The following is a 27,300-nucleotide window of genomic DNA, read 5'->3' as shown; positions in this document are numbered from 1 at the left end:
CATTCAGGACCATGTAGGGCCATACCTATGTATAATTTTAAAGTCTGTGCAGTTCAAGGTCACGGCCTGCAAAGAATTATTGGCAAGCAAGGAACATTAAGGATGCACTACTACACTACCGAGACCCCCAAATCTTATAATACTAACAGGCTGATTCAGTAAAAGTCGTGGGATAGTGGGCGAGCGCCCGTTCTCCCGGTGCGTGCACAGGCCACTCTCCTGTGTGCGCGATTCAGTATTTAAATGAGGGCCTTCGGTAAAAAGAGGCGCTAGGGACACTAGTGTGTCCCTAGCACCTCTTTTTTTTGACAGGAGTGGCGGCTGTCAGCGAGTTTGACAGCCAACACTCAATTTTGCCGGCGTCGGTTCTCAAACCCACTGACAGCCACGGGTTCGGAAATCGGACACGGGCAAAACTGAGCATCTGGTTTCCAATCCGTGAGCCGCGGGCAGATTTTTTTTTTTTTTACTTTGGGACTGCCGACTTAACATTGCCATGATATTAAGTCGGAGGGTGTACAGAAAAGCAGTTTTTACTGCTTTTCTGAACACTTTCCCGGTGCCGGCAGAAATTAACGCCTACCTTTGGGTAGGCGCTAATTTCTGAAAGTAAAATGTGCGGCTTGGCTGCACAGTTTACTTAGTGAATCGTGCGGGAATAACTAATTGGGCCATCAACATGCATTTGCATGTTGCGGGCGCTATTAGTTTCGGGGAGGGGGGGGGGTTTGGACACGCATTTTCGACACGCTATTACCCCATACTGAATAAGGGGTAAAGCTAGCTCGTCGAAAACGCGCGTCCAAACGCGGGTTAACAGTGCGCTCTGCTGGAGCGCACTGTACTATATTGGTCTGTAAGTGTTTGAGGAGAGGGTTGAACTGGGTCTGTAACTTCCTGACCATGTTCCAAGTGGAGTCTCCCATGATTTAGTTCTGGTGTTGGCCTTTGACCTTCCTTCTCTCTCCCTGCCCCCTCTCCTCAGCAGTCCCTATACCACCTTTAAAGATCTGGGGAATTTTCTTACAAGGAACACTTCAAAGCTAAATATCTAGAATCTGGTCTCAGGAAGGAATGGAAGACAGGTTACCAATCTGCAAGGGAAATGAGCTAACGAGAAGCACTGAGAACTGGTGCTGATCATTTGACTTTGCTTACTTGAAGTGGCTGAGGATCCAAATCCAGTGCCAGATGAGCTGAAAGGGTTTTTGTTGGCTGCCTCTTGGCTTGGTTTACCGCCAAGTCCACTGAAGAATCCACAGCCTCTCCCAACACTGCTGGCCCCAAACAAACCCCCAGCAGAAGAGGGTTGCTGTAAAGCACAAGAGAGAAAACTGAGGGAAGTCAAAATATCATTCTCACTGTCAGGGGTTAGACTGTGCTTTAATGCACACAAACAGCATTGAAAACTAAGGATCATCATTTAACTACCCAACAGCACAAACTTTCATCATACACTCATTCTGCCTCACCGCAGAACAGGGACAGCAGCAATGCAAGCTTCCTTTATCACCCTACTACATCATACCAGACATGATTTATTGCACCCTACCAGCAGACAGAGATAGAGGGCACAGCTTTTCCTGTGACATCATGAATACTCACAGTGGCGCAGCTCAGCACAAGCCAGTGCATCCAGCAAATGGTAGGACATACACATTTGGTGCAGCAGATCTAAGGCTCCCAGGTTTGACTTGTCCGGCCTGGTTGAAAATTTGGAGCAGTTCTATCGAAATGGGGGCCAAGATACTGTTTTCCAATGCAGCAAGCTCAGGGGGAAAAGTCCCAGGTCCCGAAGGACTTGGTAGAGTAGAGAGAGAGCCTTGTTAGATTTCCTGGATCTTCTAAGGAGAACCTTTTCCCTCTCCTCCCCAACCTGCCTCTTTGTATTTTGTGATCCTTCCATAAAGTTATTTAAAAAAGAAAAAAAGTGCTGGAGGAGAATGGTTTTTTTTTTCCCAGGCATCAGAGGCTCTTTTCTGGGGGCTAAGTCTCCCGTGCTGAGCTGAGGGATCATTCAGCCATGAAGGTTGCGGCTGCATCTTTAAAGCCCTGGGGTAGGTCCTGTAAACCTAGTCAATCGTGGTCAGTGCTGTGGTGTTTATTGGAGCTGGCATGTATGCAACTCCACCAGTTTCTATTGCCCCATTCTAGTGATGTTGCTTCAGGGGAGCCTTCGGTTTCTTCCAGTCCCAGTGGCATGGAGCAGAGGTCACAGCAGGGCTTCTGGCAGCTATTGAAGACTGCACGGAGGAACTTTCAGATCCTGATGCTGAAGTTCTAATTTTGACAGGAAGTGCTGCCATTTTGTCTTTTGCCTGCAGACTTTTCCCACCTGCATCTCCTGCAGCCTTAAAGCCGGGTAGCCTAGGAGGGCCCCATCCAGAACCTTGGATCTTTTCCAGTGGGGATTTCTCCCCAGATTTTTTCTGGTTTTTGCAATAGGCCTTCTGTGTGAACCAGATGAGGAGAGGAAGGGACCCTATTCCAGTAACTCAGGGCGCTGCTCCAGGTCTTACAGCCTCAGCTAGGGTGGCTCTAAAGCAAGGCCTGCAGTGGACCTAGGTGGGGCAAAAGATTCTTTGGGGGGGATCCACCTGCATGTGAGAATGAGGAAAACCCGGATGTGGACAGTGCAAAGTCCCTGGAAGGTAAGCTTTCTTCTGGGGGAAAAGATGATGCTGTGATCCTTCTCTTTTATAAAGATGAGATTGCTTCCCTTATTACTCGGATTGTTTCATCCCACAAATTGTCTGGATGACAAGGTGCAGGAGAATCCTTTGTGGGATCCTATTCTTCAGGGGTTTCACAAATCATCTAAAGCCTTTCCACTGCATTCGGAAGTGGAAGGGATGCTTCTAGTGGAGTGGGAATCTCCTGAAGTTGTTCTTAAGGGTGTCAAAGCTTTGGGCAAGTTTTACCTTTTGCATTCGGATGCCACTCAGTGCCTTTTTCAGATGCCTTGGGTGGTCATTCATAAAACAACTGTTCCGGAGGAGGGGACCAAAACTTTAAAGATCCCCAGGATAGGAAGACTGAACTACTGTTAACGCATGCATTCACTTCCATGGCCTTAATATTACAGATAACTATCTGGTGGTTACGTTGCTCGGGCTCTTCTATACTGGGAGCAGCAGCTTCCTGGCAGCTATGAGGTGTTTCGGCTTCAATCAGGGGTGGCATTTCCTTGCCAATGTTATATTTGACTTCATTAGGATTTCTGCTAGGCCTCTGCAGAAGGATTCCTACAGGTGGCTTCTTCTATGACTGCTCAGAGGATATTGTGCTCATGTCAATGGGCAGCAGATGTATATTCCAAAGCAAGACTGAACAAGCTTTCCTTTAAGGGAAACATTTATTTGGTGAAGATTTTAAGTTAGTAAAGAATCTTGGGGAGAGAAAACCTCAAAATCTGCCAGAAAGCAGGGTTTATCCTTCATTCCAGGAAAACAGAGGTCAGGGGAAATTCCAAGATGGCAGAAGGTTTACACCAGGCAAATTGTCAACCTCAAATCATTCATGCTCAGAGGTAGGAATCATCCCTTTCATGGAGCCAGAATCCCCAAAGGTGAGGCAACTGCTACCGCAGGTACCAGCTGTTCTACCCAATGAAGATAAGCAAGTTCCCTCTTGGAAATGTCTGAGGGGAGATGTCTTCAGCTATTTTTCAAGGAATGGATCCATATAACCTTGGATCAGTGGGTTCCAGATGTAGTCCAGTTTAAAATTATGCTCTGGAATTTGCCACTCCAAATCACCTTTATGGTCTTCTCTAGAAGCTTATTTCAAAACTGGAGGCTTATAAATTTCACACAAAGTATTAAAGATCAAGAAAAGTAATTCAATATTAAGTACTATAACCACTCAAGAACACGGCATCAGAGTTTTTCTAGGGTGCGACTTAGATATCCAGCCACAGACTCTCGCCACACAATGGGCCCCAAGCAGTATCAGCGGTGAGCAGGCTGGTGTTATTCATTTGCTGGTTCTGAATTATTAGTTTCACTATCCTTTCTCTTCCAAACCTTTATTAATGTCTTCAACAAAATGGCAAAATATCTAAATGTTAAAATCAAAGTAGTACACTTATCTTAAATCAAAAAACTGTCTGGGATCTCACTATCATTCAAGTGTACTGGAGCTCTATCACCCAAAATGAGTTCATGCTTATATATTTGACAGCTTTGTAGAAGCTTCCCACGTCAAAAGGATAATGGTTCAGGTTATCCTCAAGAGGCTTCTAAACTTGGCAGTTTTAGTTCCTCGAGAGGAACAGGGCCTACATATTCATCTATTTCATGGTTTCAAAGTTGTTCGTTCAGACCCGACCCTCAATTTGAAAGGAGTAAACAGCAGGCTACATATCTTGCATTTCTGTGTGGAGATGCTCAAGTACATTTCAGTGGTTATTTATTTACAATCACTTATATACGATAAAATCATAGTACGTCAATGCAGTTTGCAAACTTAAAATACAGGCATAAAGTCTAAAACAACAAACAAAATAAAAAAATACATTTCAAACTGTTCAATTGTGCCCAAGAGTCACATCTATTCGCTACATCTGCCTAAGATGCTAGTGTGCCAAAATGTCTCTGGAATAGCAAGGTCTAAGTTTTTCTCGAACTGAGGAGTTGATAGTTCATCTCTCAGTGATTCTGGCATATTATTCCGTAGAATAGGACCACCTATGGAGAAAGTTCGATCTCTATGTGCTGTTTTTATTGATGGAATTTCCAGCAACCCTTTGTTCTGTGATCATAATGTTTGTGAGGGGATATATATTCTCAAAGCTGCACCAAGCCATAGGGTGTTTGCCTGATTAATTAATTTATGAATGAGCATAAGGACTCTTAAAGATATAGGCAGCCAATGTAATTTCATAAGGACCGGAGTAATATGATCAAATCTTTTGTTTCCAGATAGTAAGGAGGCTGCTGAATTTTGTAAGAGCTGCAACTGGCCTGTTGTTGAATCAGGAAGGCCAAGCAAAAGGGAAATGCAATCTAAATATGCCAGAACCAAAAATTGCACAACAAGCCTAAAGTCTGGGGGTTCTAACAGTGGTTTCAACTTCAACATACGGATTTTAAAATATCCAGTTCAAATCACTTGTTTAATATGAGCAGACATTGAGAGCCTAGAGTCAAGCATGACTCCAAGATCTCTCACTTCTGATGCTATCTTAATTGTATGACCTTTTAAGAGAAACTCAAGCTTTGCAGGGACACCTCTAGTTCTAAACAGAAACTCTCTCTAATTTGGAAAGATTCAAAACCAGCATTGAATTGCTTTCAAACAGATTTTCAAATAATCCATTGCAGAGGAAATTATATCCTTTATGGGAACCAAAAACTGAATATAGGCTGCATAAATGAAAAAAGAAAATCCCAGACCTGCCAAAAGTTTACACATTGGAATTAGATATATATTAAATAAGGCTGCTGAAAAGGCAGAGCCTTGCAGAACCCCAGTAGGAACTTTGATCCAGCTAGACGAGTGATTCCCAATAGTAATTTGTTGGAATATATCATTAAGATAAGATGCAAACCATTTTAATGGATAACCACCAATGCCAAGTGCTTTCACTTTAAGACTGTATTGAAAAATAACATATACATACATTTGACATACAGGACTTTGAGGTATGCCGAACGATCAACAAAACACAGTTGACTGTTCAAACAGATTTACAAAATTTTTCCCCTCCAATATTTGAAAAGAGCAATACAGAATATGTACATCAGTGAGCGCTACCATGTCAGCATACACAATCAAGAAGAATTGATTACCTCACTTCTGGCCCTAGGAGATAAACGCTGAAGATAGGGATACCAAACATTAATAAAGGTGGTTTTGCTTTTAAATGACTGCACTGTAGTTTGATCTTCCATTTGCATATAAGCATGAAATTTGTTATGCCAAAGCAAAACACTTGGAGGATCTTGCTCTTGCCACTGCAAAAGAATGGCCTTCTTTGCAAGCAGACACACCCTTCCTAATCAAAAGACCCTTGTCCTTCCCACTAACCTGGAAAGAGGATCATATAAAAAAGATACCCTCAGGAGTGAAAACTACTGCTCGTCCCACCAAAGACGACAAATACCCATGAATTTTCTCCCAAAAAGATTGAATAGTAGGGGACACCCAAAAACAGTGTCCTAAGATACCCCTGTCCAGCTGATACTTAGGGCACAGGGCAAATGGTGGTGCTCTCATGCTACAGGGGTATAGGTCAAGGGGTTTCAGTCACCCCCCCCCTTCTGAATGTATCATTTCCTGCGGGATTAAAATGTTTTCAACTCTTTTTCAACCAATGGAATTTGAATCTGGCTCACAAAGCTCTAGTGAGTTCTCTATTTGAGCCACTTAAGCATGCTTTTCTGAAGAATCTTTTGCTGAAGGTAGTCTTTTTGGTGGTCATTTGTTCAGCCAGGTATATTTCTGAACTACAAGCTTTATCTTCCAAGGATCCATTACAGAGTCTGAAGAGAAAACAAGATCTTTTCACCTGGTACCTTCTTTTCTGCCTAAAGTGGTTTCTGTGTTCTGCATAAATCAGACAATTTCACTGCTAGCATTCTCTCAGGACAATCATCATGGCATTGTTGCCGGTCAATCAGGTACTGCTGAGACATTTGGACGTGACTAATCTATTTTGAAAGTCTAATAGATTATTTGGTGATTCACAGAAGGATGATCCACGCTAAGGATTCTTTAGCTCGGTGGGCCAAAAAGACGACTGCATTAGCTTATTTATTAAGAAGTTGCCAGGTTCTAGAAGGCCTCCATGCACATTCAACGAGAGCTCAAGTATCTTCTTGGGTGGAATCTTCAACCCTAGATCTGGAAGATATTTGCAAGGTGGCCATTTGGTCTTCCTTGCATTGCTTTATGAAACATTACAGACTGGATATTCATAAAAAGGACAACACAAATTTTGGAGTTAGAGTCTACAGAATTGCCCTAGTGTCTCCCTCCCAGGTTAGTTAGCTTGGGTACTTTCTCATGTGTCTGGGCTGGTATAGCAGGATGATGAGGAATGAGAAATTTATTCTTACCTGATAATTTCCTTGTATCCTGCTACACCAGTCCAGGACCCACCCGGGAAGATTCTAACTTGCACTGTATTTTAAAAGTGTCCCAAGAATTTTCAGAAAACTTGTTCTCCTTTGAGGAGATTCTAGGGTCAATTTTCCACCACTGTATTTATCTCTCTTTTTTGTTTTCATTTCCCTCTTGGGGTTTGGAGAGAGAATCATTCTTAAAGGATCCTTCTACTTTGTCCAACAGCTACTTTAAAAAAAAATATATATATAAAATTGAATTTGATAAAAGTTTTTGCTACTTCTATTGCTTTGATATGAGAATACTGGCTTTTACTGGGCTGCACTACTGTGTATAATTTGTCATGATATCACAGGAAAGGCTGAATCCTCTGTCTCCATCTGCTGGTAGGGGGGAATGATTCACATGTCTAGAATGTTGTATCAGGATTCAAGGAAAGGAAATAATCAGGTAAGAATACATTTCTCCTTATACATTCAGACAGCCCTACCACAGAATGGATAAACACAGGCAACAATAGTGCAAGTTTCCCTCCCCACACACCAATGCCCAGGCAGCAGCAGTACAGGTTCCATCATACACTTCCTTTCCTATAAGTAAAGGGATCAGTCTGGTGCGATATTTGCAGATGCTGTCTATATTCTAATCCATAGTAACATGGATGGAAATACAAAGCACACCAGAGTCATACCATGTTGGGCAGCTAGATTTTCTGAGACATGGCAGGGGCTCTTTAAAAAGCAAAAAAGGGATGTGATGGTAAGACAAGGCACCAGTTCAGCACCGCTTGGCAGTTGTATACCATTTACAAGAGGCATTACAGGAAGGAAATGAGGAGTTATCATTATCTCTTAACCTCAGACACTTCTGCAGGCAGGCACTCAGCAAAAGGATAAAGTTAAAAAAGAGTTGACTCAGAGTAATCTACCTCCTGCAGATGGTGGAAGAGATGGATGACATGCACACACATTTCTAAGGGTTTCTCTCAGGAGGTGTTGGGGAAAGCCAGGCACTGTACACCAGAGAACAGACTACCTTACATTCAAACTGCAAAGGAAAAGGCTTGGGAGGAATCAGTAAACATGATCCATTGCACAACATTTGTAACTAGGCTTTTCAAAGTGCAATACAGCATCATCTACCACACACAAAATCTCTCTCTACACAGACGATATTTTATTATTTCTTAGAGGTTGAAATCCCAAATTTGCTTGTTTTATTAGATTATGGGACATGTTCAGGCTATAAGATAAATTATATTACATCTTTATTGCTTCCAGTTGGACTAATAAAAGATGCCCCCAAATATGGGTAATTTTTCCATAAACTACCTCAGGCCTTTAAGTATTTATGTTTCCAATGATGTTTCAGAGTTTTATAAACTAAATTATCCAGCAGTCCTTAAGAAATTACATTTAGATTTGGTTAGATGAACAGACCTCCCTATATCATTGTTGGGAAGAGTTTATGTGATCAAAATGGTAGTTTTTCCTCATTTATTATATCTCTTCCAGCATTTACCTTGCACAGGCCTCCAGAAAGCTCTAAAAAATGTGTAGTGGAAACATCTCTTTTCTTTGACCTTGAATTAGCTTGACAACACTGCAATGTACCCTACAGACTGCTGTGGGTTGGACATTCCACATTTACAACTTCATCATCTGACTGCTCTCAACTGCTTGGGATTAGAGGGTGGTTTGAAAGTGATTCTACTCGTTTGGTTGGCTTTAGAGTCACATCAGAAGGACATGGTCTAACTGCCTTACTTACATTACCTTCAGGATTGCCTATTTTGGCCAAGATTGGCAGGAAAAGTCCAGTGCTTTCACACACCCTTAAATTTGGCTTGTTACCAACAAATTGCTAGATGTGAACCTGAAGGTGCTTTTACCTCTCTCTTCCTTAATAGAGAAATCCACAGTTAACCATAATGTCACTAGATATGGGGAGTTGGTATGGCAAAAGTTTTTAATTTATGTATCAAGTTTGGAAAGGCAGTATTTTTAAATCTTTTGAGCTTTTACAAGACAAACATGGAATCTCCACTTATACTCATGTTTCTAAAGTTACATATGGACATTTACAAACTTAGGGGGGGACGGGACGACTATGGAAGTATTGAGGGCACATACAGGTCTAGAAAATATTCTCACCTTATGGTGTTCTCATTCCAAGATGATTTCTCCTCTATATAGATATCTTCAGGATGGGGCCCAAACGCTAGAAACCAGTGCCTCCCTCATAAAGAATTATGATTTAGGTCTTACTCTGGATGAAGATGAGTGGAGGGATATATGGTGTGTTATACTTAAAACTATATTTATGTAATAAAAATAGAGAATTCATGTACCACCTGCTATACAGAATGTACACATTTCCTTTTTTTTTTTTTTTTACATAGTAACATACATAGTAATGATGGCAGATAAAGACCAAATGGTTCATCTAGTCTGCCCGGCAAGCTGCTTATGGGCTGCAGATGCTGCTCCGTGCAGGATGCCCTCAAACCTTCTGTTAAGGGTAGCAACTGCCCCTCCATGCAGGTTACCCTCATGCCTTTTGTTAAGGATAGTAACTAGTGGAGCTAGTCCTCTCTGTTGGCAAGGATCTGGGATTTCTGCCTCCTACATTTATATGTGGTGGGAATGTGTTATTGAGAGTGACTTTTGGGGACAAGTACAAACTGATATTTAAGCTATCACTAACTCCTCATTAAACTTATCAGGCCCTTTGTGTCTCTTGGGGAAGTGAGTGTGTCAGGATAGTCATAAAAATATTATAAAACTGATTTCACACTTACTTCATGCAACTTGTATTAGGATAGCTTTCTATTGGAAAAGTACACGGTCACTATTTCATTGGAGGAAAGTATTAACTGGAATAGCAGTAAAGGAGCAGATTTCCTATGCACTCAAGAACAAGAAAGAGATATGACTGGGTCTGGGGGAGGTACTGGACATAGAGATAATCTCGTCCTTAGTTTCATAGTAATTTTTCATGATTTTGGGTTCTCCCTCCCAACTTTTGTTATATCATTATTTCTATTATGATATATATTTATGATGTATTTTTTTTTATTGAAGTATTGTGTTATTTGTGTAATTAAAGATTGTATGTTTTCATATCCTGATCACAAATATTGCTTTTGTGCATTGGTGTATTTTAAAATAAAGAGATATATAAAATGCAATACAGCAAAGAGATCTAATGACTCTGCACTTTTCTGGCCAGCAGAATTTATAAAACAGGATGTTACTATTTTCAGAACTGCAATGTGAAAACAGTCTGGGAGCTGTAACCATATCACCCACTCTGAAAGCTTGATTCAGGCAGAAGCCCTGTGCACATCTTAAAGAGAAGATTAATATTTTTACTTGAAATATTTCTAATGCGATCTCCCCCCACCATATACTCAGAATAGGCTATTCCAGGACAGAAGAAGCAGAAGTCAGTTAGTTCATGTTCTTATTGGTTGCATTCATGAGGCACAAACGGTGGGAGCAAGGACACATTAGAGGGGTGGTAGGGAGCAGTTAGAGAAATAAAGAGCCTTATTTACCTGGACAAAACCCCCTGTCCCGACATTCGGTGACTGACCAAAGAGGGAACCAGAGGCACCGGAACCGAAACCTGAGAGGGAGAAGAGAAACATTAGCACAGAGTATTATAAATGCTCTGTGTAGAACAATCGCAGATTCTCTAGCTCCACAGGCAGAATGATTAAAAACAGGCCCCCTTCACATCACAAACACACAAAAAATCTCAACCTCACTGCATCCATCCAGCAGGAAATCTCACCCTCTGATACTCAACTTTGTTTTACCTTGGAAATGGGCTTTCTTCTTACCTTTATTTAAAAAGGACAGATTAGAACCCTAAAATGAGCACTTGTGGTAAATCTGAGAGATTGAGATCTAACATACCCCGACTTGCAAGAAAATTTTGCACATACTATGGCAGAAAAAAACCTAACTCATTTGAAAACACTACTCTGAGAGAAATCTCATATAAAGCAAAATTGCTTACCTTGTAATAGGTGTTATCCCAGGACAGCAGGATGTAGTCCTCACATATGGGTGACATCGGTAATGGAGCCCTATACGGAAAAACTTCTGTCAAAGTTTCTATGAAACTTTTGACTGGCACCCAGAGTGCCTACTGAGCATGCCATGATATTCTTCTGCCACAGGGGTCTCCCTTCAGTCTGTTTTGTAGCAATTAGCGTTAGCCAAAAAATAAAATAATAAAACGTTTCGGACCAACTCCGCGGGGTGGCGGGTGGGTTTCGTGAGGACTACATCCTGCTGTCCTGGGATAACACCTATTACAAGGTAAGCAATTTTGCTTTATCCCAGGACAAGCAGGATGCTAGTCCTCACATATGGGTGATTAGCAAGCTACAGGCTGAGTCATTTTGTAGTGAAACAATGGTGAAGTATTGTTGTAAACGAGTCAGCCGAAAATCACAGCAGGTTGGATGTAGTAGGAGTTGGGATTAAGTTGGAAACAAGTTCTTTAAGACAGATTGTCCATAGGCTGAATCTTGTCTTCCTTCTTTGTCTAAACAGTAGTGAGTTGTAAAGGTGTGCAGAGAACTCCATGTTGCCGCCTTACAAATGTCAAGAATAGGTACAGAGCGAAGGTGTGCTACTGAGGTTGACATTGCCCTGACTGAATGTGCTTTTACTCGCCCTTGAAGAGGAAGGCCTGCTTTCTCATAACAAAACTGTATGCAATCTGCTATCCAGTTTGACAAAGTATGTTTACCCACTGCTTTACCTGGTTTGTTTGGATCATAAGATACAAAAAGTTGACTGGATTTCCTTTGGACTGCAGTGCGGTTTAAGTAGAAAGATAGTGCACGCTTACAGTCCAAGGTATGTAAGGCTCTTTCTCCCTGGTGGGAATGAGGCCTTGGAAAGAATGCTGGTAAAACTATGGATTGGTTCAAGTGGAATTCCGTGACTACCTTAGGAAGGAATTTGGGATGAGTACGGAGCACCACCCTGTCATGTAGGAACTTTGTAAAAGGTTCGTATGTGACAAGTGCTTGCAGTTCACTGATTCTTCTAGCTGATATAATGGCTATGAGGAAGACAGTTTTCCATGTAAGAAATTTTAGGTCACAGGTATCTATGGGTTCGAATGGAGAACGCATGAGCCTGGTTAATATTACGTTTAGGTCCCATTGTATGCTTGGGGGATGGAAAGGAGGTTTAAGGTGAGTTAAACCTTTCATAAATCTACTGACGAGAGGCTGTGTAGAGATAGGTGCGTCTCCCAGTTTGTTTTGGTAAGCTGAGATTGCACTCAAATGTACTCGTACAGATGAAGTCTGAAGACCAGAGTCTGAAAGATGGTATAGGTAATCTAGTAGTGAGGTAGTGGGGCAAGTGAAAGGATCAATAGATTTCTGAGTGCACCACAAAGTAAACAGTTTCCATTTGTAGGAATAATTCTTTCTAGTGGAAGGTTTACGTGATGCTATAAGCACTTGAGATATAGTGGTTGGAAGGTTGAGTGGTTGTAAAATCAAGCTTTCAACATCCATGCTGTCAGGGATAGGGATTGAAGGTTGGGATGGCACAACCGTCCCTGTTCCTGAGTGATGAGATTGGGAGCTACTCCCAGGCGAATGGGATTCCTGACTGTGAGGTCTAGCAGTGTGGGAAACCATAGTTGTCGAGGCCAGTATGGGGCTATGAGTATCATGGTCCCCTTTGTCTTGTTTCAGTTTCACTAGAGTCTTGGTTATGAGTGGTATTGGTGGATACGCGTATAGCAGGCCTGAGTTCCAATGGCGAGCAAAGGCGTCCTTTGGTAGGCTGTTCTCCTGCCGTAGCAGGGAGCAATAATCGTTCACTTTGTAGTTCAGATGGGATGAAAAGAGATCTATTGTTGGTTGACCCCAACATTGAAAGATCTTGGTTGCTATTGTTGGATCCAAGGACCACTTGTGTGGTTGGAACTGACGACTGAGGCGATCGGCTATTATGTTGTGGATGCCTGCTAGGTAAGTGGCCCGTAGAAGAATTGAATGATCTAGGGCCCAGTCCCAAATTTGTGCTGCTTCTTGGCAAAGGAGGTAGGAACCTGTTCCCCCTTGCTTGTTGATGTACCACATGGCTACTGTGTTGTCTGTTTGGATCAGAACTGTCTTGTGTGAAAGGCAGTCCTTGAACGCATGCAGCGCATAACGTATAGCTCGAAGCTCTAGGAAATTTATCTGAAAAGAGGCTTCGGTCTTTGTCCACATCCCCTGGGTCTTTAGATGACCAATGTGCGCTCCCCAACCTAAAGTGGACGCATCTGTAGTTAATGTTACTTGTGGAACTGGTTGCTGGAAAGGTAGACCTTTGAGCAAATTGTTCATTGATGTCCACCAAAGGAGGGAAGAACACAGTTCTTGAGTTATTTGAATTTGAGAGGACAATGGTTGAATGGCTTGAATCCATTGTGTTTTGAGTGTCCATTGCATTAGTCGCATGGTCAATCTGGCCATGGGAGTGACGTGAACTGTGGAGGCCATGTGACCGAGGAGTGTGAGGCACTGATGAGCTGTGACTCGAGATTGAGTTCGGAGAGAATGTGCCAGGAGAATGAGTGTATGGGCACGGTCTCTTGGAAGAAATGCTTTTGCTATGATGGTATTTAAATCTGCACCGATGAATTGTAGAAGGTGAGATGGTGTGAAATGGGATTTCTGATAATTGATGAGAAACCCCAAGGAGTGAAGCAAGTTGACTGTGAGCTTGAGGGAACTGAGAGCTCCTTCTTTCGTCTGATTCCTGATGAGCCAATCGTCTAGATAAGGGAATACATGCACCTTTTGTTTGTGGAGGTGTGCCACCGCCACCGCCAGACACTTTGTGAATACTCGAGGTGCTGAGGCTAGGCCGAATGGGAGCACTCTGTATTGAAAATGTTGTCCTTCGACCAGAAATCGCAAGTATTGGCGATGAGGAGGAAAGATGGGAATGTGAGCGTAGGCGTCTTGAAGATCTAGAGAGCAGAGCCAATCCCCTTTTTGAAGAAGAGGTAGCATGGTGCCAAATGATACCATCCGGAATTTTTCTTTTTTGAGAAATTTGTTGAGATTTCTGAGGTCTAGGATAGGACGTAGGCCTCCTGTTTTCTTTGGAATGAGGAAATAGCGGGAGTAGAATCCTCTGCCCTGCTGAGGCCCAGGAACTGGTTCTATGGCCCTGGCTCTCAGAAGGATGGATAATTCTGTTTTTAGAAGTTTGGAGTGGTGGTTCACTGTCCAAGAGGAGATTGGTGGAGTGTCTTTTGGTACAGTGAGAAAATCCAATCGGTATCCGTGAGCTGCAATGGAAAGTACCCATTGGTCTGTTGTTATGGAGGTCCAGGCGTGATGAAAAAAGGCCATGCGACCTCCTACTGGTAGGTGTGGGAGTGGATTGACGGATGGGCTTCTGCTCTCTGAGTATATTTCAAAACCCCGATGTTGATGCGGTCTGAGGAGGGGGTTGAGGCCTGGAAGGCCTTTGTCTAGACTGGGGATGCTGAGTTGGGCGAGATGGTCTTGCACGGCTTGTTGGAGGATAGTAGCATCATTGGCGGTAATATGGATACCTTGTATCCCGTCTGGGAAGTCTCCTGGAAGGAGGTTGAGACTCCTAAGGTATTAAGGAGAGCTGCTTTAGAGTCTCTGTATGCTCTTTTAACGTGGTGACTGCTTCTTTTACCTTGTCTCCAAAAAGATTGTCTCCAAGACAAGGAAGGTCGGCCAGTCTCTCTTGTACCTCTGGCCTCAGATCTGATGCCTTAAGCCAGGCCCATCGACGAGCTGTAATACCTGAAGCTGACAGACGAGATGCCGTTTCAAAACTGTCATAAGTTGCCCTAACCTCATGCTTGCCTGCTTCTAGGCCTTTATACACCAGTTGAAAAAAGGCTTCCTGGTACTGATCAGGGAGGGTCTGGGTAAGCTCCTGGACCTGCTTCCAGAGATTATGTTGGTACTGGTTCATGACGAGTTGATAAGCTGCAATTCGAGATACCAACATAGATCCTTGAAATACCTTACGTCCTAAATTATCAAGGAATCTATTATCCTTTCCTGGTGGCATGGAGGAGTGAGTTTTCACTCTTTTAGCTTTTTTCTGAGCGGACTCAACTACCACCGATTGGTGAGGTAGCTGAGCCTTTTGGAATCCAGGAATTGGTTGAACCAGGTACGTCGCATCTGATCTCTTGTTGACCGATGCAAGTGATCCAGGATGTTCCCACATTCAGAACATGAGTTCCTGTAGTACTTCATGCACTGGCACAGCCAAAATCTCCTTTGGAGGATCTACGAATTGAAGAACCTCCAGTGTTTTTTGTCTGGAATCTATCTCAGACTGTAGTTGGAAAGGGATAGTCTCTGCCATGTCCTTTACAAAGTTGGAAAATGATAAGTGTTCCGGAGGAGACTTTCTACGGTCCTTGGGAGGTGATGGTTCAGAAAGCATATCTTCCTCTGAAGAGATATCTGTGTCAGTATCTGTACCCGTATCCCTTGGGTGCAACACTGGCAGTGGCCTAGCAGGTATCGATGGTGGAACCTTTGGGATTGTTGGGAATAGAGGAGACTGTGGCTGGTGAGGCCTAGAAACTCCTGAAGGTCCTGGAATGGGTTCTTCGTCAATGTCTTGCAGCTTCCTGGACATGGCATCGATTAAAGTATCCAGTTTCTGCATCAGAGGTTGGAAAAGAGATACCTCTGAGGCTGGCATCGACGGAGTCATCGGTGGAATCGACGCCAGAATCGAGAGCGGTACTGATGGCATCGGTGGCTGAATCGATGGTGACATAGGCATCGACTGTAACTGCTCCGATGGCACCGGAGCTGGTGTCGATGGCAAAGTCGGTGCCGATGACTGTAATGGCATCGTGTCGAGGAGTGCTTGTCGAACTGCTTGACGGATATATCCATCAAGTTCCGCCTGCATAGCTGATGGAATCAGAGCAGCTATGGGGGGAGGCAGTGATGGCGATGCCGGTACCTCCTCACAGCCCTTAGGAGGTACGGTACCCTGCACTGGTATCGTTGGGGATCGCCCTGGAATCGTAGGCCTCTGAGACTCCGCACTCAGCCGAGGTTTCTTAGCGGAGGAGGCCGATTCCATCGATGACGTGGCGGGCACCGGTTTGATGGTGTGCGGGCGTCGATGTCGATGCTTTTCTTTCGACTTCTCACTGCCCGATGTGGACGCCTTCGACGATGGCGAGGGGGAGGGAGTAGAAGCATCTCCGGCCTCACCTGGAAGTCGTTTTTTAAGGATTACCTGACGTATCGACCCAGAGGGAGATGACTGGGCGGACGTCGATGCTGTTGGGAGCAATTGAATCTTGAAAAGGTGCTCCATCTTCTCCATCCGGAGCAGACGTCCCTTCGATGTCATCTCGGCGCACAAATTACAGGACCTGATGTCGTGTTTTTCGCTGAGGCAGAGCACACATTCTTGGTGCGGGTCCGTTATGGACATATTTCTGGTACAATTCGGGCATTTCTTAAAACCTGAGGCCATTTTAGTCGGACAGCCATCGACGACTATGGCTTGGAAAAACGGTATGAACAGACAAAAATGAAGAAGAAAAACTTACCGCGATGGTAAGGAAGGGAGACCTTTGCGGTAGGAAGTTTTTCTAACTTTTTCCAAAAAGTTTTAAAGTGTAGTGAAAAATCACCACAGGACTCCAATTTAACCGCGAGGCTAATGGCTCCGCGGAAAAAAGAAGACTGAAGGGAGACCCCTGTGGCAGAAGAATATCATGGCATGCTGGGCTTGCTCAGTAGGCACTCTGGGTGCCAGTCAAAAGTTTCATAGAAACTTTGACAGAGGTTTTTCCGTATAGGGCTCCATTACCGATGTCACCCATATGTGAGGACTAGCATCCTGCTTGTCCTGGGATAAAAATTAATATACTCAACATGTTTCTAAAGCATATTATTAGTCCTGGGGGAATTCTTCGCTCCTGCAATTTAGTTTTTGCGCAGAATTTCAGAGTCCAGCCTGGGACAGCAGCTGGCCACAAGTGGAGTCTTTCCCGTTCACAGCAAAATCAGGCCCGAGGCAGCCACTGGCCACGAGCAGAGTCTGTCCCACTCGTGGCAAAGATCAGGCCCAGGGCAGCCGTTGGCTGCGAGTGCAGTCTGTCCTGTTCACGGCAAACATCAGACCCAAGGATCAGCTGGCTGCAAATGGAGTGGCGTAGATCAGCAGGCCCAGCATAAGAGGCAAGAAAGCTTATGAGCCTGTGAGAGAGAGGCAGTTTGCTTGTGAGGGTGCCTGTGTGGGTGTGTGAGCGTGAATGAGAGATTGGGATCCTGTCTGTGTGACTGAGGGATATTGTGTGTATGGTGGGGGTGGGGGGAGTCTGTGTGCGAGTGTATGTGAGTGTGAGACAAACAGAGGAAGCCTGTGTGAGGGCTTGAATGAGAAAGGGGTCAAAATAGAATGGAAGGACTTGAGCATAGAGTGTGAGGGGAGAGTGTGGAAAGAGGAGTAGTTCAGGCTTAAAAGGGCAGAGAGAAAGAGGTTTGGCCAGGAGAGTAGGGAGAGAGGTGGAAGGGAGATTTTTACAGTGTACTTCTAGGGGAATTCTGCTCAAACTATTTAAAACTCTGCATCTTTAAGTAATAACTTTTCTGCATTGCATTTTAAATTACTTACTTAAAATAACAATACACATCGCAGTCTTTAACCAATATAAAGTAGGCAGAACTTTGCAGAATTTTAATTCTTGTGCACAGAATTCCCCCAGGAGTAACATATACGATAAGACGTCCATATATACACATACAAATAATGGGGATTAGTGAATAAGAACCTCAAAACAGCGCATTTTGAGTTGGTTACATTATAGGCTAAAATAGCTGAGAATAAGTCAGAAAGATATTTATTTATTTATTTATTTGTTATTTTTATTATACCGAGTTTCATGATAGGAATCACATCAACCCGGTTTACAATTAACAATGTGAGTAAAGGCAGAGAGTAACAAAGTAAAGAACATTTCCCAATACAAGAACAAATATAGTATGAAACTTAACAAATATTATAACAATATTTTGGATGTGAGAAAGTTACAAAAAACATGGAAAAATAACTTGGATATGAAAGGGGAAGAATTGTAGAACGACTATAAGCATTTTAACCAGCTGTATCAATTAATAAATATGTATAATATTATAAAATGTAGATGTGTAGCAAAATGATTAGATAAGATATTGTTGTGAAGTATAATAAAATGTTGCTGTGACTGCGTGTGAAGTTAGTGGGATTTTTTTTTTTTTTTTTTTTTTTTACAGTTTCTAACTTTTGTGTTTATGCTGATGATGAGTGGGGAATTTAATCCAGATCTGGGAAAGCTTTTTTAAAAAGCCAAGTTTTTAGTCTTTTCCTAAAAGTTGGAGCGCATGGTTCTTGTCTTAAGTCCGGTGGGATGGAGTTCCAAAGGATTGGACCTGCTGATGAGAGAGCTCTTGAGCTGTAGGATTTATGATGGTTTTGGCATGTGGAACCTGTAGTGATTCTTTGTAGTGTTCCCTGATGGGTCTGTCTGATGTGTGTTTTTTAAAAGGGATTTGTAGGTCCAGTTGAGTGTGTTGATGGATGTTCTTGTAGATAATCATGATGGTTTTATACATAATTCTGAAGTGGATCGGTAACCAATGAAGGTCTTTGAGGATGGGGGAGATGTGGTCGATTTTCCTGGAGTTTGTGAGGATTCTGGCTGCTGTGTTCTGTACCATTTGTAGAGGCTTGGTGTAGGAAGCTGGGAGGCCTAGTAGAAGAGAATTGCAATAATCTAGTTTGGAGAAGATTATTGCTTGCAGGATTGATCTAAAGTCATGCGCATGGAAAAGTGGCTTTATTCTTTTCAGGATATGTAATTTGTGGAAGCAGTCTTTGGTAGTTCTGTTAATGAATGGTTTGAGGCTAAGACGATTATCTAAGAAGGCTCCTAGATCTCTTACATGGGTGGTTTGTAGGAGTGTTGGAGGCTTTGAAAGTGTATTGTTGTTTTCAGGTGCTATAAGGAGATATTCCGTTTTCGACGCATTGAGGACTAGGTTTAGGCTGTTGAGGAGGTGTTTGATTTCTAGTAAGCAATTGTCCCAGTATTCCATTGTTATCGAGATTGATTCTTTTAAAGGGATCACAATCTGTACGTCGTCAGCGAAGAGGAAGTGTTTCAGGTTTAATTTTGTGAGTAATTGACAAAGTGGTAGAAGGTATATATTAAATAGAGTGGGTGACAGGGAAGAACCTTGTGGCACCCCTCTGGTGGAGGGGTGATATTGGGATTCTGTATTATGTATTTTGACCCTGTAACCTCTGTTTTCCAGGAAGGTTTTGAACCATGTTAGTGAAGTAGCTGTCACTCCAATATTTGCCAGTTGTTTTAGCAGGAGGTAATGGTTGACGGTATCAAAGGCCGCCGAGAAGTCAAGGAGGATTAGTAAAAATGCTTTGCCTTTATCGATTCCGGAGAGGAGGAAGTCTGAGAGTGAAAGAAGTAGTGTTTCTGTGCTTGCAGCTTTTCGAAAGCCATATTGGTTTGGAGACAGAATTCCGTGGTCTTCCAAGTAGTTGGAAAGTTGAGTGTTCACCAATTTCTCCATTATTTTGGCTATGAATGGAAGGTTGGAAATAGGGCGGAAGTTGTTGGGATCATTTGGATTTAGATTCGATTTTTTTAGGAGGGGTTTGATTGAAGCTGTTTTTAGCTCATCTGGGTAGATACCCTGGGATAGTGAACAGTTTATAATTTCAGCAAGTGATTTTGATATAATATCAGGAATGAGAAGTAGCATTTTGGAGGGAATTTGATCAAACGGGTGTGATGAAGGTTTCATTTTCTTCAGCACCGATTGTATCTCTGTGACAGTGATGGGTTCGAATGCGTTAAGTTGGATATCTTTGTTAGGGAGAATATATGTGTTATCTTGAGAGCTAGTGGTTAATGGCAATTGATTAAGGAGTTCAGAGATTTTTTTGCTGAAATGAAGAGCCAGTTCGTCTGCTTTGGTCTGAGAAAGTTCGGGTGGTATATCAGGAGTGATGGGTTTAGTGAGATTGGAAACGAAGGCGAATAGAGCTTTCGAATCATTGATGATGTGATGAACCTGACGGGCATAGTAGTCTCTTTTTGTTTTCTGTGTACTGATTTTGTATTGGTGGAGCGTGCGTTTGTAGTCTGACAGTGAGGCCGGAGAGGGGGCTTTACGCCATTTTCTTTCTTTCTGCCGAAGTAGTTTTTTGAGATTTCGCAGTTCATCATTGAACCAGATATAATCTGCATAACTACTTCCACTCCAGTCAATAGTAAGTGACACTTTTCTTTTATCCTTCCAAGTATCTGGCCCCTGACGTTGTTACCACAGCTGCATGCCACACTGCTGTGACACTCTTGCTGGCAGAAGGGTCCCTGTACTAAGCTGTTCAGGGACTTTAAAAAATTGTATTCAAGCTCTGCTCTGTAACAGAAGAGTGTTCTGGCTATAGCAGCACCTAATGTCCAAAGAATGAATCAAGAGCACAGAAACACCCAAGAGGAACCGCTAATGGTTCAGATAGGACTGCTTTAAAAGAAAAGACTAGGGCAAACCCAGAAAAGGATGAAACAAGAATGGACAACACCTTGGAGAATAAACATAAGTTGAGAGCCCACTTTCAATGGAAGGAAGCCTCAGGTTTCATCCAAAGAGGTGACAATGCAGCATCTTTCAGAGATGATACAGATGTTCTTTCACTAGTCTCCATAATGGGAACACTCAGTCAGTTCCTGTTCCATTAATCCCAGATCTGCAGGTTAATACCAATGAAACAGCACTCTTGCAGGCTCTCTCATCTCTCCATGTGACCTGGCTGTGCTGCACCTGCTCACCTCCAAGTATCCATTAGTCTCCCATGCAGGGCCCAGACGTGGGTTTGTTGTACAGGTCATTGCCGCAATCCTTGGCTGGCACCATGTGCATTCCACATGTACTCGTTAGACACTCTCTGCGGCAGTCTTGTCAACGCCCGGGACCCCTAACTACTGCCAGCTCTCACCTGTGTCTGGTGTAATCACCCACCACTCACAGGGCTAGCTGGAACCAAGAACCCTCTTCAAGTCACCTTAAACTGATTTTTTTTTTTGTCAAGTACTTTCTTGAATGCTGCAGACCAGCTGCTGTTTCCTGAGGGCTCTCCAGGGGATCAAGGGAACTGTTCCAACAGCTAATCAAAACCCCCTCAGCATGCAGGGACGACCCACCACCCTACTTGTCCACCTCAACCAGGGAGGATGCCCCCACAAGGGACCTAACAATCCCCTAGGAGGAAGCTTCGAAAAGAAATCTCTCCCTCCCCCACCCCTTTTTTTTTTTTTTTTTTTTTTAAGACTCCAGACTGAAGGTTATACACCTCTACCATCTGCTGCAGTCAGAGAAGTACGGAGGGAATGCAGGTGGCACACTAGGCTTCTTCTCTGTCTCCATTTGCTGGCAGGGAGGCAAATCCAGTGGTCTGGACTGATCTGGGATATTAACAGGAAGTGTCCAGTGATGGAACAGCAGGATGCTCCTTCGTACCCCATCAGGACACTACAAGAAGCCTGGAGGGCACCGGATCACTGTGCCTGGATGCCTCGGCGTCCTGGGTGTCTTGACTGAATGGCGACCTCGGGTGCTCAATCCGTCCAAGCCCGAAACCCCTGTCACCTGAGGGCTTCAGTGGCACTGAAGGTTCTCAAAAGCCCAGGCGGTCAATGGCCTCGAGAAAGACCAGAGCACTCAACGTTGATCCCAGTGCCTCATTAATGGTGCTTGACCTCGTTGAAAGTGGAATGAATAGCATCGTTGGTTGACACACCCGATAGCCTCCGTGGCGGCCCCGCACCTTGATGGTACAGGGCGTCGATGGCAGCCACAGCAATGAGGCCACAAACCTAGACTGCCTCGAGGGTGGTTATGTATATCGATGGCATTGAAGGCTGCCACTGCATTGAGGCCAAATACCTCAACGGTATCAAGGGTGGCCATGCATGCACCTTGATGGGATCGAGGGTGTTGAAGACTTCGATTGCCTCGATGGTATTGAAAGCCTTGGGGCATCGATGGCCCTGATAGCATTGAAGGCGGCTCTGATGGCATCAAGGGGGTCCATGGTACTCGATGGTAGTCCTGGTCCCCAACGCTAGAGGTCGGTGCCATTACTCCGCCACATTGAGGTCCAAGGCACTCAATGACTTTAGTGCATCGAGACGATGCCTACGGCACAGAAGACCCTTACAGCATTGAGGGCGGTCACACACCTCGATGGCATTGAGGGCGCCCCAGCACCTCAACAGCATTCAGGGTGACCATGGCGCTCAATGGCAATCCTGGTCCTTGATGCAGTCCCGACATCAATGCATCAGATCAACAGTGCACTGGTCACAGATGTGCACGAGCAATTGTTACTGGGCATGGCACCGAAGATGCAGCAGCAAGCTGCTTGCTCAGGCTCCTGCTCAACCTCTTTCTCAAAGAGACTGCACTGCCATCACAGGCAAGTGGGAGGGAAGGCTACATCATCCAGGGCTCCTGCTCGTGGAGACTAGTTCCTAATTGGAGAAAATTCTTTTTCACTCAACGCACAATAAAGCTCTGGAATTTGTTGCCAGAGGATGTGGTTAGTGCAGTTAGTGTAGCTGGGTTCAAAAAAGGTTTGGATAAGTTTTTGGAGGAGAAGTCCATTAACGGCTATTAATCAAGTTTACTTAGGGAATAGCCACTACTATTAATTGCATCAGTAGCATGGGATCTTCTTAGTGTTTGGGTAATTGCCAGGTTCTTGTGGCCTGGTTTGGCCTCTGTTGGAAACAGGATGCTGGGCTTGATGGACCCTTGGTCTGACCCAGCATGGCAATTTCTTATGTTCTTAATGTGAAAAGGATGAGCTCCCCCACAAACAGGAACAGACTGGTCCTCGATCTCTTCACTATCTGAACCTCCATCGATGCCGATTGATCAGTGAAACGACATGGAACTCCTGCCCAGGTAGAACTCAGGTGAGTACCCAGGCTCCGCAGCCTACACAGATCAACCATGGCAGTCAGTCCTGCCAGCACCTGACAAAGGTATAAAAACAGACAGAGCAAGGAGAGGACAAATACTGCACCTGCAGTTTAGTATCTATTTAATAAGGGATAGTAATAGACTCTGTCAGACTGCATAGCGATTAAGGCCTGCTTTGTGGCTGGGAGACAGTGGAAAGAAGAGGAAAAAGGAAAACAAAATAAAATTACCGTAAGGGAAAGGAAAGAAAAACAGCTGCAGCTCTAGAAAAAAAACCAATTACAAAAACTGTGAGGAGAGAGCAAAGCAAGGCTCCCGCAACCACACAGCTCTGTGGGAAAAAAAAAGACTGAGGGACTCTGCCTAGGGGGCAGGGTGATGGCTACAGCTGCACATGCTCAGTGGGGAATGTTTGAAAGTTCTAGAATCTTTGATATCAAAGTTCTAGACCTGGACTCCATCTGCTAATGTCACTCATATGTGAGGACTGTCATTCTGCTTGCCCTCGTCGGAGGACTGTTCATTTAAGCTTAGTTCTGCTGTTCTGAGACTTGGTCCTTCCTGATGCAGTTTATGAAACATGGTCCATGTTGAGGGACTGTGAACGCCAACTATTAGTACTTGAACTGTATCTCTAATGAAGCCATTTAAGTACCGTATTTTTTGCTCCATAAGACGCACCTGACCATAAGAAGCACCTAAGATTCAGAGGGGGAAAATTTTTTTAAAATGGTGTACTAAACTGGCTCTGTTCCCGGGCGTCTGTGCGTCTTATAGAGCAAATTAGGGATGTGATTACAATTTTTTTTGTCCCCGTTTTGTTTTCAGGTCTGGGGAGGGCCATTTCGGTCCACTCCCCAGATCAGAAAACTTTTAATGTTCTTTTTCGTGAAAAAAACAAAAAAACAAAAACAAAACCCCACCCCAACCCTTCAAATTTAATTAACTACAACCCCCCACCCTCCTGACCCCCCCCCCCCCAAGACTTGCCAAAAGTCCCTGGTGGGTCCAGCGGGGGTCCTGATAGTGATCTCCTGCTCTTGGGCCATCGGCTGCCAGTAATCAAAATGGCACCAACGGCCCTTTGCCCTTACTATATGACAGGGGCTACCGGTGCCATTGGTTGGCCCCTGTCACATGGTAGGAGCAATGGTCAGCCGGCGACATCTTTGGGGAAAAAAAAAAGTGCGTCTTTTGGAGTTAAAAATACGGTACATATTTTGAACAGCTTATAAAGATTGTGGACCTAAATTCTTTGCCAAGTCATTATTACTATTTCCATATCCAGGAGAGCTACAGGAATTTTTCTGTAACTGTCAATGAAGAGTCCATGATTATGGCCTCCATGGACTGAGTTGTCAGGAGCTGGTGGGACTGATCAAGGGAGTAAAATCCATGTACTGCTGGGACTCCCATCAGACACGTGGAATAGAAGAAGAGAACAGCAGAGTCAGAACAGAAGAGCTTTTTCCAGAGCTCTGTTTCATTGGTAAGAGAAGAAACCACATGTAGGTCCAGACAGTGAACTGAGCATGTTTCAGCAGCACTGCAAGGCAATGCAGCTGTGTGTAACCTTCCAAGTGGTTGCCAAATCTTGAGAGACATTTTCTTGATTCTCTAAGAGTTTAGAGAGTAATTTTCAGCAGCCTATGTAGGACTCAAGTCTTTAGCTCAAATTTTCAGAGCAGATTTATACACACAAGTGTGCTTTGAAAAGTCCTGGATTGTCCCAGTAAGCAGAGAAGGCTAGGCCTGCTCCCTGAGCAGGTGCATTCTTCTGTGTGTACATTTACATGCACGTTTGTGAAAATCTAAAGTATGCATGTAAATGTTTTCCCCCACCCCAACTCCATGCTGAGAACACCTCTTCCTAGTCCAGGGAAAGGATGTGCAAAGTTGTGTTCTGTGCGTACTTTTCCCTGGAATTCCCCAGGATCATTTTCAAAAGCAGACTTTCGTGAACAAACTGAGGTTTATGGGTGTAACTTCTTTTGAAAATTACTCCATTACTGACTTGAAGACTGGTTTGTGTGTGTAAACCACTCCAAGTCTCATTGAGAAGAGCAGTATATAAATAAGATCTGTACTGTAGAAGACCAATTTTTCCTCCTTCTACTCTATTCTTTAACAACACACCCCTTTTCTACAACTGGAAGGCAATTTTCAAAAGCCATTTACCCATGTAAATGGCTAGTGACCCAGGTAAAATGACTGTCTGAAAATTGCCCAGTTTGTATGCAGGCAAAAGTACAAGCATGGGGGGCGGCGATGGGGAGGATCAATGTGTGCGCTTTTACCTGCAGCTGCTGGTGCTAACATTTAAAAGGGAAATAGAGCAGATTTTAAACTAGTTCATGGGGGGAGGCCAACAGTACAACAGGCGTGCTTGGTTTGAAGAGAGGTATCCTTCAAAGGGTATTATTAAAACAAGAAAGTCAGAATATCCCAATGGTGAGACCCAGGTGGAATTAAACAACCAGCAAATATAAAGGATTCCAAATTACTTGTATCAACTGCTAATAAAGAGGTTCTAAAGTTAAAAACAAAAACCAAACATTTTAAATTGTTTGTAGGAGAATGCTAGCAGTCTAAAAAAGAAGATGAGAGAGTTAGGCCATATAGCAATTAATGAGGATATAGACATAAAGCAAAATTACTTACCTTGTAATAGGTGTTATCCTAGGACAGCAGGATGTAGTCCTCACATATGGGTGACGTCACTGGATGGAGCCCTATCACGGAAAACTTTGTCAAAGTTTTTAGAAACTTTTGACTGGCACACTGAGCCCACTGAGCATGCCCAGCATGCCATGATTCCCTGAGCCACAGGGGTCTCCCCCCTTCAGTCTCGTTTGCAGCAATAAGCTTTAGCCAAAAATAAAATAATAAAACATATCTGATCCAACTCCGCGGGGTGGCGGGTGGGTTTCGTGAGGACTACATCCTGCTGTCCTGGGATAACACCTTTACAAGGTAAGCAATTTTGCTTTATCCCTGGACAAGCAGGATGATAGTCCTCACATATGGGTGAATAGCGAGCTACGGCTGAATCATTTTGAAACGAAACAGGCACAATAACTGATGAACTGTTGGAAAAATAAATGAGTCAGCCTAAAATCACAGCAGGTTGGATGTAGAAGGAATTGGGATTATGGTGGGAACAAGTTCTTTAAGACAGATTGTCCGTAGGCTGAATCCTGTCTTCCTTCTTTGCCCAAACAGTAGTGAGGTGCAAAGGTGCGACAAGAACTCCAAGTTGCAACTTTAGATACGTCCACTATTGGTACTGAACGATAGTGTGCAACTGAGGTTGACATTGCTCTTACTGAGTGTGCCTTTACTCGCCCTTGGAGAGGAAGGCCTGCTTTTTCATAGCAGAACTCTATACAATTTGCTAACCAATTCGAGAGAGTTTCTTTGCCCACTGCTTTTCCCGGTTTGTTTTTATCAAAAGAAACAGAGTTGACTGGATTTCCTAATGACTGCAGTGCAATCTAGGTAGTACGCTAGTGCTCGTTTGCAAACCAAGGTGTGCAAAATTCTTTCACCTTGGTGAGAGTGAAGCCTTGAAAAGAATATGGGCAAGGTTCAAATGGAATTCCGTAACTACCTTAGGAAGGAATTTTGGGTGAGTATGGAGTACCACCCGGTCATGTAGGAATTTGGTATAAGGTGAGTATGTGACAAGTGCTTGTAACTCACTAACCCTTCTAGCAGATGTAAGAGCTACCAGGAAGAGAACTTTCCATGTAAGAAATTTAAAATCACAGGAATCAATGGGTTCAAAGGGGGAACGCATGAGTCTTGTCAGTACCACATTAAGGTCCCATTGTGTGATTGGTGGCCGTAATGGAGGTTTTAGATGAAGTAAACCTCTCATAGATCTACTGACAAGGGGTTGCACTCATATAGGTGCATCCCCTATTGTATGATGGTAAGCTGAGATAGCACTTAGATGTACTCTTACTGATGAATTCTGGAGACCTGAGTCTGAAAGGTGCAAAAGATAATCTAGTAAAGATGATGTGGGGCAGGAAAAAGGGTCAATACTTTTCTGCGCACACCATATAGTGAATCTTGTCCACTTAGAACGATAGTTTGTTCGTGTGGAAGGCTTCCGTGAAGCTACAAGCACTTGAGAGACATTAGTTGAAAGATTGAGAGGTTGCAAAATC

At 43.7% G+C, this 27,300-nt stretch overlaps 1 protein-coding gene across 2 annotated transcripts in view; it reads right to left on the bottom strand.

Moving 5' to 3' along the window:
* NUP214 (nucleoporin 214) overlaps window positions 1-27,300 on the bottom strand; it is a 232,051-nt gene that overhangs the window by 29,035 nt on the left and 175,716 nt on the right. For both annotated transcript variants that reach the window (XM_029612981.1, XM_029612982.1), the window contains exons 30-31: window positions 10,628-10,698; window positions 1,159-1,312 (exon numbers count right to left, since the gene is read on the bottom strand). In XM_029612981.1, the coding sequence (XP_029468841.1) occupies window positions 1,159-1,312; window positions 10,628-10,698 (225 nt within the window). The remainder of the gene's footprint in view (window positions 1-1,158; window positions 1,313-10,627; window positions 10,699-27,300) is intronic.

The sequence above is a fragment of the Rhinatrema bivittatum genome, chromosome 8 (genome assembly GCF_901001135.1).
Source record: "Rhinatrema bivittatum chromosome 8, aRhiBiv1.1, whole genome shotgun sequence".
In the NCBI taxonomy this organism is placed as follows: domain Eukaryota; kingdom Metazoa; phylum Chordata; class Amphibia; order Gymnophiona; family Rhinatrematidae; genus Rhinatrema; species Rhinatrema bivittatum.
The sequence above is the reverse complement of the archived record's forward strand: the minus strand, read 5'-3'. Positions and strand labels throughout refer to the sequence as shown.